This window comes from Microcebus murinus, chromosome 20 (genome assembly GCF_040939455.1).
Source record: "Microcebus murinus isolate Inina chromosome 20, M.murinus_Inina_mat1.0, whole genome shotgun sequence".
In the NCBI taxonomy this organism is placed as follows: domain Eukaryota; kingdom Metazoa; phylum Chordata; class Mammalia; order Primates; family Cheirogaleidae; genus Microcebus; species Microcebus murinus.
Window position 1 is genome coordinate 4,525,915 of NC_134123.1, and position 16,502 is coordinate 4,542,416.

Consider the following 16,502-nt stretch of genomic DNA (forward strand, 5'->3'; position numbering starts at 1 on the left):
TCAGACCGCCGGGCCCCCAGCTCCGCCCCCAGCAGCCTCAGCTTGCCCTCTGCGACAAGGAGCTCACGCTCACACTCACGTTCCCAGCGAGCACCTCGCATGCTCACGTCACGGCGATGGCGGTGACGATGCACTCTGCGTAGGTGGCAAAGGCCTCGGCCCACTCGACAGCGGACACAGCAAGGCTCAGGCGCACAGGCCGACCGTGCCCAGGGACACAGCGGCGTGCAGGGGGCAAAGGCGCGGCCCGGGCCCGTGCCACCCTTGATGCCGCGTAGGGGCACGGCAGGAGGGCTCTCTCCCGTGCAGCAGCTGTGTTATGTTTGGCATGTGGCATGACTGATGTGAGGCAGTACTATGCCACACCACGTGACATTATGCTCCACAAACGTATGCAAAATGCCCCGTCCTCGTCAGCTCACTGTCCCCTCCTGAAACCCATGGCTCAGCCTAGGGTGTCGCCAGCACCTGCACACACTGCACACAGTAGGTGGCAGCAAACACTGTGGGCTACTCGCAGCACACCTACACGGGTGACTGAGTCAGTGAAGAGGGGACGAGAGCCCTTGGTGTCCAGACAGCGCCACCACCAGCTGATGCGTGTCACCCCTTCACTCTCAGCCAGACCCGGGGCTGTTCAGGCACGGCTGGGCCGCCCCCAGGACCCGGCAAAGAAGGGGCTGCCACTACCCCCAGAGTCCTGAGGCCAGAGAGGGCCGGCGACTCACTCTCGGCCAGAGCTGCTTGGCTGCAGGGCTGGGAATGGAAGCCAGGCTGCGGGCGCACAGCACGGGCATGGCTTCGCCACACCGCGGCGCCATGGTGAACAGAATTCCAGCCGCGCTGGGCTTTGGTTTCCTGCCCTGGCGGGGCAGGCAGGGCCCGGGAGCGCCCCTGCTGGACCGCGCCGCGGCTGCCACGTGTTCTCAGCGCTCTGCAGCTGCACCTTGATCTGCACAGCAGCCCGGGCGGCGGCCCCACCCAGCTGGCAGGCGGGGAAGCAGCCCGGAGAGGTGCCACGCCTGCAACAGGACAGAATAGGGGCCCGGGGGGCAGCAGCCAGTCGAGCCCTCAGCCCCCCTGGGCTCCCGGCGGACTCCGGTGCCGGGGACAGGTTCTTGTTCCTGGGACCACCACGCGGTGCCGTCAGGAACCTCCCGCACCGACTCAGCCGTGCAGCGGGCCTGCCCTCCCGGCGGCTGGGGTGGCGAGGCCCGGCCACCTCTGCAGCAGGAAAAAGGAAGACACTGCTACTCACAGATAACGCAGCCAGAGTCAAACGCTGAGCATGTGCCTAGGGCACTTCTAATTTTTAATTATTATTAGTTATAATTATCTGGCTGGATCTGGCAGCGGCAGCACAAAGAGGCAAGGAAACCGGCTCCTTGGTTACCCATCTTATAAGGACCAGGACTTTAAAAGATGGGCTCCCAGAACCTGCAGGGCGCAGCCTCCTCCTCTCTCCTTTCCTTGCCTGTGTTCTCTTTCCTGCTTTCTAGGAGCTCAAGAAATAAGGTAAAACATTTGGTGAGAGGTGGATGGATGGGGGAGTCTCGACCTCCAAACACGCGTCCGCGTGGGCCGCTGGTGCAGACACTCCTGCTCACAGTCCCTACCGGCAGAGGGGCTGGCGGTTACAGTAAGGGCTGGAGAAGCCAAGGGGGGGGCCCAGGGAGGGCTTCTCGGAGAAGGGACACACGAGCTGGGCTGAGCGTGAAAAGAAGGGGCTGCGTCCGGGAAGCCCCGTCTCGATCCGCCGTGTATAGGCAAGAGCAACGCCAAAGGCCGCTGCTGTTGCCTCGCCCGCTCCTGCCCTCTGCCCTTTGTTCTGTTGCTTGGACGCCCTACATCTGTCTGTCGGTACCCCAGGAACTTTGCACTGGCTCTGCCCTTTCCTGGAGGGTTCCCTCAGTTCTTCCCGCACTGGCTCATCCTCCGCCCTCGGGACTCAGCTGAAACGCCAGCATTTCCTGACACCCGATCTGAGTGTCAGTCTCAGCCCTGCGCCCCTTCCCCCCCAACCCTCTGTCACAACGTGTTTTATTGTCTCAATATGTCACAATCTGGTTACCTAGTTTGCGTGCTTTCTCACTTTTCCTCGCTGTCTCCCGTGGAATGTCAGCTCCGTGAGAACAGGGCCCTGTCTCCTGTTCCCAGCCCCCACGACGGCACCAGTGGCAGGTGAACTTGGTAAGTGTGTGTTAAACGAACGATGGAATCAGGGAAGTCGATCCGAATGCTCTCAGGGCCGGGAAGGAAGGGGCTCAAGGGAGTTCAGACTGGGCCCGTCTCGCAGAGACCCCTGGCTGGGGGCCGGGATCCAGGCTGGCAGGACCTCGCCCACCCATCGGAAGGCTCTGGGTTGCTTGTTAGAACTCCCAGCTCTGCTTTTGGTCAATTGTAGTCATTTAGCTGGAAGCGGCATGATTAGGCACACACAAGCAAACAGCGTGAGCTAATCCTTTAAATGCGCCCGCTCAACGCCCGGCTGGCCGCTGGGCCGCCGCGGGCCGGCTCATGGACTCGCTTCCTGCAGACCCCGGCTTTGTCAACGAGGGAGTCAAGATTCCAGGGCACGGAGCAGGTCCGCCACGCCCCCGCCTGGCCCATCAAGGAGGTCTGTGTGTGAGCACGTGTGTCTGTGTGTGCGCGCACATGTGTCTGTGTGTGCACGCGCGTGCGTGTCTGTCTGTGTGCATGTGCGTCTGTGTGTGCATACGTGCGTGTCTGTGTGTGCATGTGCATGAATCTGTGTGTGCATGTGCGTGTGCGTGCATGTGTGTGTCTATGTGTGTGCGTGTCTGTGTGCATGTGTGCATGTCTGTGTGACTGCGTTTGTGCGTGTGTATGCGTGTCTCTGTGTGTATGTGCATGAGTCTGTGTGTGCATGTGCATGCACATGTGTCTGTGTGTGCATGTCTGTGCGTGTGCGTCTGTGTGCGTGTGTGCACGTGTGTATCTGTTGTGTGCGCGTGCGTGCCTGTGTGCATGTGTACATGTCTGTGTGTGACTGCGTGTGTGCCTGTGTGTGCCTGTGTGTGTGCGTGTCTGTGTGTGTGCGCATGTGCAAGCACCTACTGTCAACTCAGAGGTACCCAGGCAGTTGGCAGTTGGCCCCCACTGCTCGGAGATGCTGGGAGTACCACCTTTACAGGGACCTTTCTCTAGCTCAAGGCTCCACTCTCGGGAAAGCACCAAGCAAGTCCCAGGCAGCCACAAAGGGGAGGAAGGTGGCAGCACCAGGAAGCTTGAGTCTCAGGAAGTCAGTGTCTCCACGACTAGAACCGACCCTCTTCTCCCCAAGCCCGGCATGCGCCGAACCCTCTAGCTCATTTGCAGACAACAGGGTTCGCAGGGCCCGGCCTCAAGCTCCGGCCCGGCAAACACGGCCACGCACGGGCGCAGCGCCCCGCACAGGCCCCCGCCTTCCCACCTGGGCTCACCCAGGAGCGATTTTTTTGTTTCCCCTGTTACTGCTACTTGTGCTACCTGCTTGGCCCAACTACTAAAATAGTTTCTGGGTCCCCTGACAACAACGGCTTTTTATAGTTCAGCACTGCAGGCCTCATTTAAATCTATTAGCTCATATACATGGCAATTTATTTAAACTTTGGAGGGTTTCTGTTTGCCTTGGTGGCAAAGATAATTTGGCTTTGCATATGGCTCTGCCATTGGTTAGTGACCCTGGGCAAATCCCTTACCCTCTCAGAGCCTCAGTTTCTACATCTGTCAATGGGGAGGAGAGCACCTGATTCGTGGGGTTGTGCTAGACGGTCCACAGAGTTGCCAGGCCCACAACCGAGACCCGGGCCGCAGGCTGTCACAGCTGCGCCCTGTCTGATTTCAGGGGGGCCTGTCCACTGTCCAAGCCTAGTCCCGGGTGGCTGGTAAGTCGCATACCCTCATACGTCCCCTCGGTGATGAAGAGCCGGAGGCTTTGGGGAAGGGGAGAAAGAGGCATCATCCGTGCCTGGCGTCTGCGGCACAGAGGTGCCTGTGGGACCCGGAGACAGCTGGGCTGGCCGGCACAGCTGCCTCCGCCCCAGGTTGGCTCACCCCTGGCAAGGGGCCGACAGGGCCCCCAGGCCTTCATCTGCTGAGGCCTGAGGCTAGAAATGCAAGGCCGATGGCCCTGACACTGGCGGGGTTGTCTCCCACCCCCAGTCAAATCTACATGCCACCCTCCACTGTGCCTGGGGCACAGCTGAGGACAGCAGGGTCTGGAGAAAAGGGCCTGGGCCAAAGGCACTCACAGACGTGCAGGAAGGGGGACCTGGAGCCCCCGGTGTGTGGCCCCCAGCCCATGCCCCTTCTACCCTGTCTCACTGCTCTGGACACCTGGCTCCATCCGAGCCCCGTGCAGGGTCTCCCAGGCCCACAGCTCGGGGCTTAACTGGGTGCCACCGAGGGAAGGGCTCAGGGTCTCAATATGCTGAAAGTCAGGCCAGAAATCATGAAATTGCAGCCAATTCCTAGTGGAGGGAACCCTAAAAAGCCATCTGATCCTCAAATTGCCTAAACAGTAAATGCTAACAGTAACAGGTAGCATTTACCGTGTGCTCTTCCTAGGTGCCAGCCACTGTGCCGGGGCCTTTTGCAACATAACTCTGAGGTGGGAGCTGTCACAGCCCTACTTTACAGGTACAGAAACTGAGGCCCACAGCTGGTGCAGGACAGAAGAAGGCTTCGAGCACAGCACCACCCTCGCAAAGACCCACTCCCCGAGGCGCCCTCCGCAGCCTGTCAGACAAGCGTGTTGTCGGCACACTCCAGCAACAGGGCCCTCGCCGCCTTCTGTGTCTAGATAGTCTTCCCATGGACGGGTCACGTGTGGGGTCTACTAGCCCAGGCTCCCCTTCCCTGAGGGGTGCCCTCAACCGCCGGTTTGTATCGTGTAGTCCCACCCCCGGCCACAGCTCACTGGAGCAGGGGGGACAGCGGGCCCATGCTCCCCTGTCAGATTCCCTCTCCAGGGATCTAGAACCTATTGCCTGAGGGCTGGCTACTACCTGCAGTTACTAACTATGGGTTTTCTGGGTGTTCCTTCTGGCTACGTGTGTAACCGAATCCCTACACTAAATCCCCTCTATTGAGATACCTAAGGTGTCTGTCTCAGCAAAATTGCTGGGAGCTGTGGCTACTTTCCCCACCTTCCTCCTGTACAGAGGAGCCTAGAAAGTAAGGCTGGGGAGAGAGCACAGTAAGCCAAAGAAGTAGAAGGCAGGGACGAGGCAGTCTGAGAGAAGACAGAGGAACAGGGCCACCCAAAACCCAGTATCACTTCCTGCTCTTGGCATCCAAAAGCCACCCCTACATCCCTAAAATTTAATTATCCTTCTTCTTTGAGCTAACTCCAGAGACTGATGTCTGAGCTGTGATTATCAAAGACCAAAATCCACGTCCTGAGTTTCTGCCCACTATGAAGTCTTGGGGCCACCTGAGGCATGCCGAGAACCCCTCTACCTGCCAGAGCTTAAAGCACTTGAAGGCAAGAGTGGCTGCATCTCTCCTGCAACCCACACAAATCTCCTGGGCAGAGACCCAGGACAGGCCCCTGGAAGCTCCTGGACCCCAAGGTCAGGGTGGGTCCCCACAGGCCAGCAATGCCTAAGTTTTCAGGGTATGGGTGTTTAGATAAACCTTCTTTAGTCTCCTCTATTCTCCCCCAGCACCTGCAGCCCCTGGCGACCACTAGTCTGTTTCCTGTTCTGATGTATTGTCACCCTTCTCTAGAATGTCATGTCAAGAGAACCACACAGTATGCAGCTCTGGGTCTGGCTTCTCTCACTTGGCATTTGTGAGCCGTTGCTTTCATGGCCGGACAGCAGCCCACCACACGAATGTGCCACATCACCGCACCTCTTACCCGTCCACCAGGTAAGGGACACTTAGGGGCTTCCAGTTTGGGGCCATTGGGGCCATTACAAATAAAGCCGCTATTGTCACTCACAGAGAGGGTTTGGTATGACAAAGCTCTCCTTTCTCTTAGGTCAGCACCGAGCAGTGGGATTGCTGGGTCACGTGGTAAGTGTGCGTTTAACTGTATAAGAAATCCGCAAACTATTCTGTCACGTGGCCAAGCAACTGCACCTCCGCCAGCAAGAGGAGAGTTCCGAGGGCCCCACCCTCGCCAGCGCCCAGTGCTGCCGGCCGCCCGGCCGCGGGACTCATCGCCCTTCCCTAACGACTAACGATGGGCGTCTTCTTTGGTGACATGCCTGGCAAAAGTTTTTTGCCTCCCCACCTCCTTGTTGAGCTTCAAGAGTTCTTTATGTTTAATATATTCTGGATAAAAGGCCTTCATCGGATGTGTGACTTACAAGCCATTTTCTCCCAGTCTGTGACTTTTCATTCTCTTAACAGTGTCTTTCAAAAGCAAACCTCTTGTTTTGATCCAGGGTGTAAATCAGATGACACCTGTGCCCTGCTTGGTTTCCCGTCACAATGGGGATAAAATCCGAAGTCTCTCACTGCCCTACCAATCTTGCCATGATCCGGACTCCATGTGCCTCTGCCCTTGCTCACTGCGCTGCAGCCGGGCTCTGCCTTCTGTCGTCTTAGCTATTCGCCCAGCTCCCAGTGGCCACAGAGCCTTTGCACTCACGGCTCTCGTCCACACAGCCTGCCCTTACACCATCCCATCTGGGTGGAGCCACATCCCACCTCCTCAGAGAGGCCCTCCCTGACCACACTCACCAAGAAGTGTCTAACCCCATCCCCCACCATGCTCGAGCCCATTCCCTGGTTTCATTTTCTTCATGTCCTTGACCCTCCCTGGAAGTGTCTCTCAACCCCTCTGGCGTGCAGCCCCAGGGCTGGTCCTCTGTCTTGTTCGCCGCTGTCTTCCCAGGCCATGGGGCCAGCGCCGGCACATCACAGGCCTCCGTGCACACGCTGTGAACAAGCGAACAGCAAAGCGTTCGCTCTCCTGTCCGCTGATTCTCGCTACCAAGAATGTCCACCAGTGCGTCCAGAGCCTTTTGAATTAATGTCCCTCATTCTGGCCACTGCGCTGCCGCAGCCCGAGAAGATGTCCCATCTGTACGCAGACAGGCCGGTGCTGCTGCGGGCCGAGCCCCCGCATCCGAGTCTCCCCCCAGCACGCCTGCCCTCACAACAGCACTTCCCGGTTCCACAGCGAGCCCAGTCCCGAGCCCGGATCTTCTCACGGCCTCTCAGTCCCTGTGCCTGCAAACACTGGCTTCCCGGGGCTCCCTACACAACCCCAAATGCCACGTGGCTGTGAGGCCCGGCTCCGGCAAGCCTGGCCTCCAGCTGCCCTACGAAAAGCCCCAGGGCAGCCCCGAGGACCAGCACACTCGCCCTGCCGCCCAACCAGGCCCTCCCAGCACCAGCTTCAGCGCAGCCGCGACGAAAACTTCATTGCCTGGAAACCCCCTCTCATGAGCCAGAAAATTGCTATTCAAGTTACTTAACGAAAGCCATTATTTGCATAGATTTGGCGTTGCGACAATTCTTCCACATTTAAGTGGTCTATAATTAAAATCATTAATTGCAGAAAATAGTGACTCGTTAAGGCTATAATTTAGAGGGTTTCTCAGTATTTGAGGATCTCAGTATTTGAGTGTTAAAGGTTGACAGGGTGACCCAGGAAAGCACCGGCCCACATGGACCATTCTGGGGTCAGGTGTGGGCACAGCATGAGGATGGTGGAAGCGAAGTGACATCCAGTTTGCAAGCTGTGGCTTCCCTACTCCTCTGCATTCACAAGGCAGCCCTCGGGCAGGCTCAGGAGGCTTGTCCTGGAGTGATCCTAAAGCCAGCAGAGAGATCTCTCAGCATCCGGGACAATGTAGGAGGCCAGGCAGGGGCCGAGCAAGCCGAGTTTAAGTAAATCACGGTTTATATGGGCTGATGGGTCCGAAAGACGCCTGTCCCATTGTGCTATAAAAAGCTTCATTTGTCAGGGGACCTGGGGCCTATTTGGGTAGCTGGGCCACGCAGGTGAGGCAGGTAGGGTAAGGTGGCCGCACAGACTGCACTTGGCAGAAAGGGCACCTGGCCAGCACGTGGGCAGGAGCTTCCTGGATGGCCGGTGGCTCAGTGCTGGCACCGATCCCCAGCTGTCCCCTCACGTAGCCCCGCACAGAGGCACCAGCTCAGCCTGTGGATCAGCGGGGAGACAGCAGGGCTGGGCGGGTGTCCTTACCCCCATGCTGGCCTTTTGTAAGTAGAAACCCCTCTCTGGGCCTGCGTCCGTAACTTTGTCCCACATTGTGACAATGGGATGACAGTCATGTGAACAATACAAGAATTTACAGGCACACAGGGGCACTGCCCAAAAGACAAAAAGAAACAGGCTTTCCAGAGCCCCGCCCAGGCGTCCTTCAAGGCTGGTCTAAGCTCAGCCTGCCCGGCTCTGGCACGGGGCCAGGCCATGGGATGGTGAGCCCTCTTGCCCTCCGGGGCCTGCTGTCACTTCTTCCGGCAATAGCCACCACCAGCCATGCAAACAGGACAGCCCAGGCCTGGCGGTGCAAGTGGGCTGCAGCATGGTAAGAAGGGGACTGTCCTGTAACAGGCCGCCGCTGCACCCTCCAACCCTGGGTGGGGTGGCCACCGCTGCCATCCAAGCGACCTGATGATCCTGCCTGGGGTGAGCGGCCCCAGCTTCGTCACCTGGGTGGGTGGGAAGACGCTGCCGGAGGCACAGCACTCACACGGGGTGGGGTGCTGTGGGGGCAGGTGTGCCCCAGTGGTCCAAAGTGGTGAGCATGAGCCCCCAGGGCTGCTGATAGATGCCAGCTCCTCCGTTTATAGGCCGAGGGTGGCGTTCCCTTCTCACCCCCTTTGCCGTCGGGCATGGCCAGCTTGCTCTGGTCCACGCAGCGTGAGAGACGGCCACGCGCCTCACTTCCGAGGGGAAGCCTGGAGAGCTGGTGCCATGTCGCCTCCTCCCTCTTCTCGTCCCCAGTGACTTGGAGCCACGGAGGGACAGGGCCTCTGCAGGCCGGTCGCTGGGTGAATATCACCAACAGAGTCCTTTCTCCACCACCTGCCTGGACATGTCACACGAGTGACACATAAACCTTTGTTCTAAAACAATAACCTAACCTGTATCCTTGCTAACAATGGTGGCGTTCTTGGTACATGGCACTGTGCTGTGTTTATCCATGTGTGCACGTGTGCTATTTCTGTGGCTGTGAGAGGGGCCTCCTTTGGGGGCACAGGTGCTGCACAGGTGTGGGAGTCCTCTGTGTGCATGTGCACATGTGATGTGTAATAGGAATCGTGTGCACGGACCTTCCCTTTGTGTGTTGATGCTGCTGCCCAGCACAGTGTCTGTGAGTTTTCCATGTGTGCTCTTCCCAGTGCGCATGTGACCTCTCCAGTGTTGTAAGAATTTCTTGGAAAAATCAGTGGAAGAGAAAGCAGCTTCACCTGGGCATAGATCTTGGTCCTCAGAAAGCCAGTAACAGGTGAGAAGGAAGGGCCCCACGGGATGCCAAGGGACCTGGCTGCAGGTACCTAGGGAGGACCACCATGGCAGCTTCCCTTCCCAAGGGTCTCAGTTCTGCAGACCCAGAATGAGGATCTGAGGAAGCTTATTGAGGCCACCGTGCCCCACCTGATGGCCACATAGCCTCAGGACCTATGGCGAGTGCCGGTTCCTCTGAGTTGGGGCCAGTCAGGCATCCACTGTTCTCTTTCCTGGCTTTCCTGCCAGAGATGGAGGCTCTCAGGCCCCAGACCCAGCTCCTGGCTCCATACAGCCCCAGGACCCAGCCATGCAGGCCACCTGGGCCACTAGCCAAATATAGGTGGAGATATGGAATCCCCACGAGGGGAAGGGAACTGCCATGGAAACACCCCAAAGAGAAGCCTGACCCCTGCTCCAGGCTTGGCCTGCCATAGTCCAGCTCTCTGGGCCGGATGAGGCAAGGGGGTGATACTCCATGTCTGCCAGCCAGGAGGACAGCCATTGGCTCCAGGCCCACAAGGACAAGACCTCACCATCTTGGCTTAACCCCGAGATCCTCGGTACCAACAGGGCAGCCTGAGGGACACAGGCACGGGGTATGCAGCTGACATGAGCACGCACTCACCTGCAGCTCCGTCTGGAAGAAGAACTTCTGTGGGCACTGTGAGCAGTCGTAGATCTTGTCCTCCTGCCCATGCACGGCAAAGATGTGCTGCTGCAGCTTGTTGGCCTGGACAAAGACTGGACACACACAGGGCCGTCAAAGGCCAAGCTCAGGACACCAGCTCCCGTGGCAGCTGCCCCTACAACACCCACAAGTGGGATCACCGTGACACGGGCACAGCGGCCAAAGAGTGGGCTATTGGGGGCACTATCAGCACCTACTAGAGGGAGGGCTTGAGCTAGATTAGCTGAGTTCTGCCACTCAGTGGCTGTGCAAACTTGGGCAAGTCACTTAAGCTCTCTGGGCTTCACTTCCTCATTCAAGGACTAGAGGTCATTATATTAATAGTATGCACCTCAGGTGCTGGGAGGATCAAATGGGTTAACACTCACACAGTGCTGAAAAGATGGCCTGACGCAGAGTGGGACCAATGTGCGTGTCCTCCTCCTCCTTGCCAGCCAGACCCCAGGTGCGAGCTCCCTGAACGCCTCCCAGGCCTGGAAGGCAGGCACTGTTGTTATCCCCATTTTACAGAAAAGGAAACTGAGGCAATGCTAAATGACTTGTCCAAGGTCCCACTGCTAGCAGGTGGCAGAGACCTGAATTCAAAAGCTTAGCAGGGTGTCTGGTGCAAGAAGTTGCTCGACCAACACGAATTCCTATTGCTGTTGTTGAGACTGTTGTCAGCATCCTCAGCCCTGCCAGAAGCCCCGTGTCCTGGATGGGCAGGCCAGCTGCTGGCCCCTCAGTGCCAGCCCACGGACTGCGGCGGCAGATGGGCAGGGGCTCCTGAGGGGAGGGAAGGAGGCACCAGTGTGCCAGGACCCCAGGGAACCGCAGAGGTGTGCTTGCTCAGGGGCTCCCCCATGGCGCAGCCCTCCCAGGACACGTATGGACAAGCCCCAGCCCCAGCGTCCTGGTGGTGGGGGTCCCGCGGTGGCCCAGGCCCCGAGCAGCTGCGTGTCTGGGAGGTAAGCACTCAGAAACATCCTCCCGCCGGCGCCCTCCCCAGGGTGGGCTTCCCGCCGCGGCAGACAGCAGATGTCAGGGGAGGCAGGGGAGGCCAGGCTCCCCGCGCACCGGCCGCCATCTGGGCAGCAGGAGGGGCCGGCAGAGCCCCTGAGACTCGCCTCAGGCTGGGACAGCCGCTCGCCTGGGCTGGCAGCCAGTCTGGGGGCTGGGGACTTGGCCGGCAGAGCTGCCCTTGACCCCTAGCCTGGAGCACGGATGGGAGATGGGCAGCTGAGGGGCAAGGGGACCAGGAGTGTGCGGAGGGGGCCTGACGGCACAGGATGGAGCATGTAGCTCAGGGAGATAAGCGCGGACCCAGGAAGAGCACCTGCAGCAGAAGGGCTGAGGCTGGCTCGGACAAAGGCTTTAGCAGCTGTGTGCCGCGGCCAGGACAGGGTGCCCCCAGCCTGCCCAGGAGGAGAGGACAGAGAGTAGTGGGCCTGTTGATCCCCTAGGGCTTCCCTCGTGGGGTCCTGGCCCAACCAGACTCACAAAGCGAAGAGGAAGGAGCACATACATGCTGGGGTCCAGCCATCACAGTGCTGGGCCCAGTGTCCCTTCCCTGTCTCCCACCAGGCACACGCTGGGTACCTTACCTGTGAAGCACACGGGGCATTTGAAGGTGCCACCCATGCCCTCGAAGCTGTGCTCGATGAGGTGACACAGGAGCTTGGCCGGGGAGTCGAACATCTGGTTGCACAGCTTACACTCATGGTTGATGCCTTCCTCTGCAAGGAGAAGCCATGACCCGTCAGTGATCCTGCACGATCTCCGGGCAGGAGTCCACCAGGTCTCCACATACCCAGAGCCAAGCCCTCTCTGGCCCCCGGCGCCAGAGCTGGCAAGGGGGCCTTGGACACCAAGACTCATCCCGGCTCCAGACGGCCCAGCCCCCAGAGGCTCACAGACCCCAGGGGCCACTCCAAATATCTGGCTCTTGAAGGCCATCCTTTGCCATGATTTCCCCTGCTGGTGGAGCCCAAGTGTGCGGGCCACGTTCAAGTGCGGCGTTCCTAGCCCACATCACCATGCAGAGGGGCCTGACAGAGATGGAGTCTGACCATTCAAAAATACAATCAAATATTTACTGAACATATACTATGTGTCAGGAACTTTGTTATGAGCTGGGGGTTCTTTGGGGAACTAAACAAATAATAATGCCTTGGCCCCATTCTGGTGGTGGGGTAGACAGATAAATAAAAATTATCAGCACATAACACAGGGTCAAGAGGTGACGTGAGCGTGTAGGGGAGCACTCTAGGACAGGCATGAGGGCAAGGCCATGAGGGGTCCGTGTGGTGCAGGGCCAGACTGAAGTGCAGCAAGGGACAGTGTGCCTGAAGCTTAGAAGGCCAGAGGTGATGCCGGGGGACAGCAGCGGTGCACATTAAGAATGCCTTGTCAGCTGCTGCAGGACTCTGGGACTTTACCCTAAGAGTGACAGGCAGGCCCTGGAAGATATTGCAAAAAACCAAAATGTTCTTTTTCTCCCTTTGAAACAGATGGGCTACTCAGTGAACCCCGGACAATGGGCAAACTCCCTGTCCCGCTTCCAAGCCAGAACATAGCTCCATCTCTCCACCTGGAAGGCACTGCGACCCTAAACCTTCACCCGAAGACACCAGGGAACAGAACGTGGCCAAGTGCCAGTGTCATGCCAGCATCGAGGAGGCTGAGAGCTGGAGTCTAGCGCCCCTGTCCAGAATCTAGCAGAGCTGAGTTCGAATCCCAGCTTCTGGGATCCTCTGCACTGCATGCCCTGGGCACGAGTCCATGCTTAGTGAGGCGAGGACAACCTGACCGCCAGGCAAGTGGTCAGCTGTGGGGGTGGGGAATCACACGACTCGAGCATCACCTCACCCAGGGTGGAATCCAGCTCTGGATGATCTTGGGCAAGTTATGTAACCTCTCTGTGCCTCAGTTTCCTCTTTCTGAAACACTCAGTAACAGCCTTCCTCTTGTAGTTGATGTGAGAATTAAATGAGTTTAACCCCATGTAAAGGGGCTTTGAACAGACCCTGGCACACACCAAGTGCTCAATAAGTGTCTATTGCCGGGCACACTGGAACCGGTGAGGGTGTTATCTGGGACAGCCAAGGACGCCAGCTGCCCCTGGGCTCCCCGGGAGCCAGCCTCGCCAAGGGTGCCAGGTGCTGCGGTCTGCCCTCAAAGGCGGGCACTGGGCAGCAGAGGGGTTCTGCCGGTGGAGAGACATGGACACAGATGTGCTGAGGCTCCTGGAGATCCCTGGTCCCCAGGCCCTGGCGGGGCTGGCAGACACAGCAGGCATTCCCCGCGGCCCCGCCATCCCCACGCCCGCGCGCCGCCGCAGAGGCACACATGCACACGTGCGCACAGGTGGGCCTGCCCCACATAGCCCACTGGCTGGGATCTGCCGGTGTTTGTCGCGCCCCTGGAGCCCCGGCAACTAGGCCACTTGCACCCGGCAGAGATTCAAACAGATCTGCCATTTATGCTGGCAGGAAAGGAATTCATTGACAAGTTTTGGGACACGGGGCAGGCTCAGCACGCTCGCCCCGCGGGCCCCATGCACGCCCTCGCTTTCCTTGGGGAGACTCTCGTCATAATTAGAGATGGCCTCCAGTGTGGGGGGCTGCCTCAGAAGACCCCCAACATATCCCCTGCCCCCGCACAAACGAGGCTTCCCAGCGCCTCATGCAGAGTATGCATTCAAGGAGTGAAGGACTGAAGGAGACGCCACCTTTCCATGAGGCCTCCTGTTAGAATGGGGACGCCTCTTGGACATTAATGAGGCAGGGGGATGTGAAAATGACAATCGTACAGGCTTCTGTACTAGTTTGCAACATACCTGAACTTCAGAAATAGCCCAGCTTGCTGGGGAAACTGCGTTTCCAGAAAGAAGAAATGGGCTCGGAGAATTAGACCACTTACGGGGTAGCACAACCAGGTGGGTGGTGCTCTGAGCAGGACACAAAGCCGCCCCCACATGTATGTAACCCCCACCTTGTATGCCCCCCCAGGCAGCCCCCCCACAGAGACCGCCCCTTCACTGGGCACAGTGACTCTGGATTCATTTAATGACACCTTTCTGATGCTGGCACTTCGGCTGTGGGCACGGATGATGTCGTCCTCTCCTATGGCCCCCAGAGCATCAGGCCCCACCCAGACCCCTGCAGGAAGGGCTCTGAGATACCCATGGAGGACAGATACCCCCGGGCCAGGCCTTGCCCCAGGCCCAGTCGGAGCCGAGATGGCAGCGGAGGATTCGTCGCTCTCTGCTGGGCCGGGCCCTAGCCACTTGGCTGTGGAGGGAGACGGCCCGCCTGACACACACACCGCGAGGACAAAGACGCCTCCTGCAACTTATAAATCAGAGAATCATGTCTGACAGCCACTTTCCTTTCTCCGAGTGCTGAGCAATTCATCAGCCGGTCCCCTCTGACTCACAGACGCAGCTACACCCAGCGCCCACCTTCATGAATATGCACACAGCCGCCAAGCCGGCCCTGGCCAACACACGGCAGATCGCAGCCCACACCAGGGCCAAAGCGAGGTTCCGGGCCATTAGACCAGGAGCCCACAGCGGCTGCGTGTCCTGAGACCCTCACTCTCTCTCCCCCAAGTGTTTGAAAGAGTCAATCCTGGGGAAAGGGAGGAGGAGAAATAAAACAAGCAAAAAGTAAAAGTGGGGGTGGGGGAGCATGAAGCCTGAGGGGTCCTGCAGAGCTGGGATCTCTCCCACTCAAGGCAAGACCTTTTGATTTGCAAATCTTTCTGAAGATGAGGTCTTCTCCCCACTGGAGGGGTCCGAGGTACTCCCTTGGGTGTCCATTAATGCACCTCTGCCTATGAAACCATCCAGGAAGATGGGGGAGGGCTGGGAGGCAGGGAGGGCGGGGAGAGAGCGCCCTAGTTAGTGTGACAAACACTCCTTAGCGTGCCTATGACCCAATACAAGCAAGTCCATGGATGCTGATAGAGACTTCACCACCACCACCACCCTCCCCTACCAGGCGCTGCCCACCTCTCCTCTGTCCCAAGACACAGGGTCCCCAGACAGCGGCACCCGCCGAGAATCCCTTTCCTGAATTATATGAGATCGCGCAGTGCTCAGCCGACACCTTGGAGCAGAATGACAAAGCTGTCTGGGAGCCCACAGGCCCCTCCACCTGAGTGGGGGCTGGAGGATTTTGTGAGTTAAGACACACGATCGCTTTCCCTCCTTTCTATTCCTCTTTTTTTTTTTTTTATAGCACATGACAGGCATCTATAAGAGAGACCCACACAACTCGAGTGAATTATGCAGCCCTGCTCATTTGTAAAGTGAAATGCAGATTTCACCTGCTGAAATTCAGATCTTGCCTCCTGTTCCCTGTAAGTTGAGGCTGGCATGGGGAAATCTATTGATTTATTATGATTTAAAAATTAAAAATAAAAATAAAAACCCAAACTGCTAAACAAACAACCCAGCAAGCACAAAAATCCCAGAGTCCCCCTCTCTCTGTTTTTTCTCCTCTGCTCAGGAATAATAAGTGTTAATTTTACACTTCATTTCTCAAAAAAATAATAGGATGTGCTTTTGCTTAAAACCAAGTCAGCCTGCTGGAACCTTTCAGGCTGAAACTGTGTCAGCCCAAAAGAGGAGCACAGGGCTTTGTGGAAGAGCATCGTGCCGAGATGATAGCTCCTGTAATGTCCTCGGTACCGACTTTTGTCTCCAAAAGCATTTGATCCCTGGCAGACACATACTTATTTCCATACGGGTCTTGGGGGAAGCCAGGAGGAGAGAGAGCTGATTATCAGAATCCTGAAGGTGAGGCTCAGGTGGGCCCGCTGATGTCAAAGGCAGGCCCGGGCACACATTCGGAGGCCATAATTTGCTGCCTGGGAGGGAGGAGCAGCAGGCTGCGGAGGGGAGTGGACAGGGCATTGTTCTTGGGCTCCAAGGCGCTCAGTGTGACCGGCTCCAGCCATACTGACAGGCCTTGCCTGGCCCGGCTCTTAGCAAGGACCCCCCCCCCCTTGGGGAAGCTGACCCAACAGTAGCATCATCAATGCATATACCTGTCTGGGGGAGGACCAGTGACCGCCACCTGGTGTTGACAAGGGGCACAGCTAGCCACCTCCATCCAGGAAGCAGCCACGCAGGACACAAAAGCTAGAACCAGGAACACTTGGGTTTGAGCCCTCCTTCCATCACTTGCCCGCTGTGTACATTTGGGTAGGTTGCTTAACTCCTCTGAGCTCCGGCTTCTTTTGCCAGAGAATGGGAAAAAGCAGCACAGGGGTTTTATGAGGCAGCCCAGCGGGCCTCTCCTCCCACGGGACACCTGCCCTCCCTGAAACACCCTGGCGCCACGCTCTCATCCTCCTCCCCCGCCCCGTCACCCAGCGGTCTGCCCA

The 16,502-nt window shown here is 58.1% G+C and overlaps 1 protein-coding gene across 2 annotated transcripts in view; it reads right to left on the reverse strand.

The window, feature by feature from the left end:
• ZNF423 (zinc finger protein 423) overlaps positions 1–16,502 on the reverse strand; it is a 313,414-nt gene that overhangs the window by 17,246 nt on the left and 279,666 nt on the right. For both annotated transcript variants that reach the window (XM_012788967.2, XM_012788972.3), the window contains 2 exons: positions 11,714–11,845; positions 10,068–10,183 (listed from right to left, as the gene is read on the reverse strand). In XM_012788967.2, the coding sequence (XP_012644421.2) occupies positions 10,068–10,183; positions 11,714–11,845 (248 nt within the window). The remainder of the gene's footprint in view (positions 1–10,067; positions 10,184–11,713; positions 11,846–16,502) is intronic.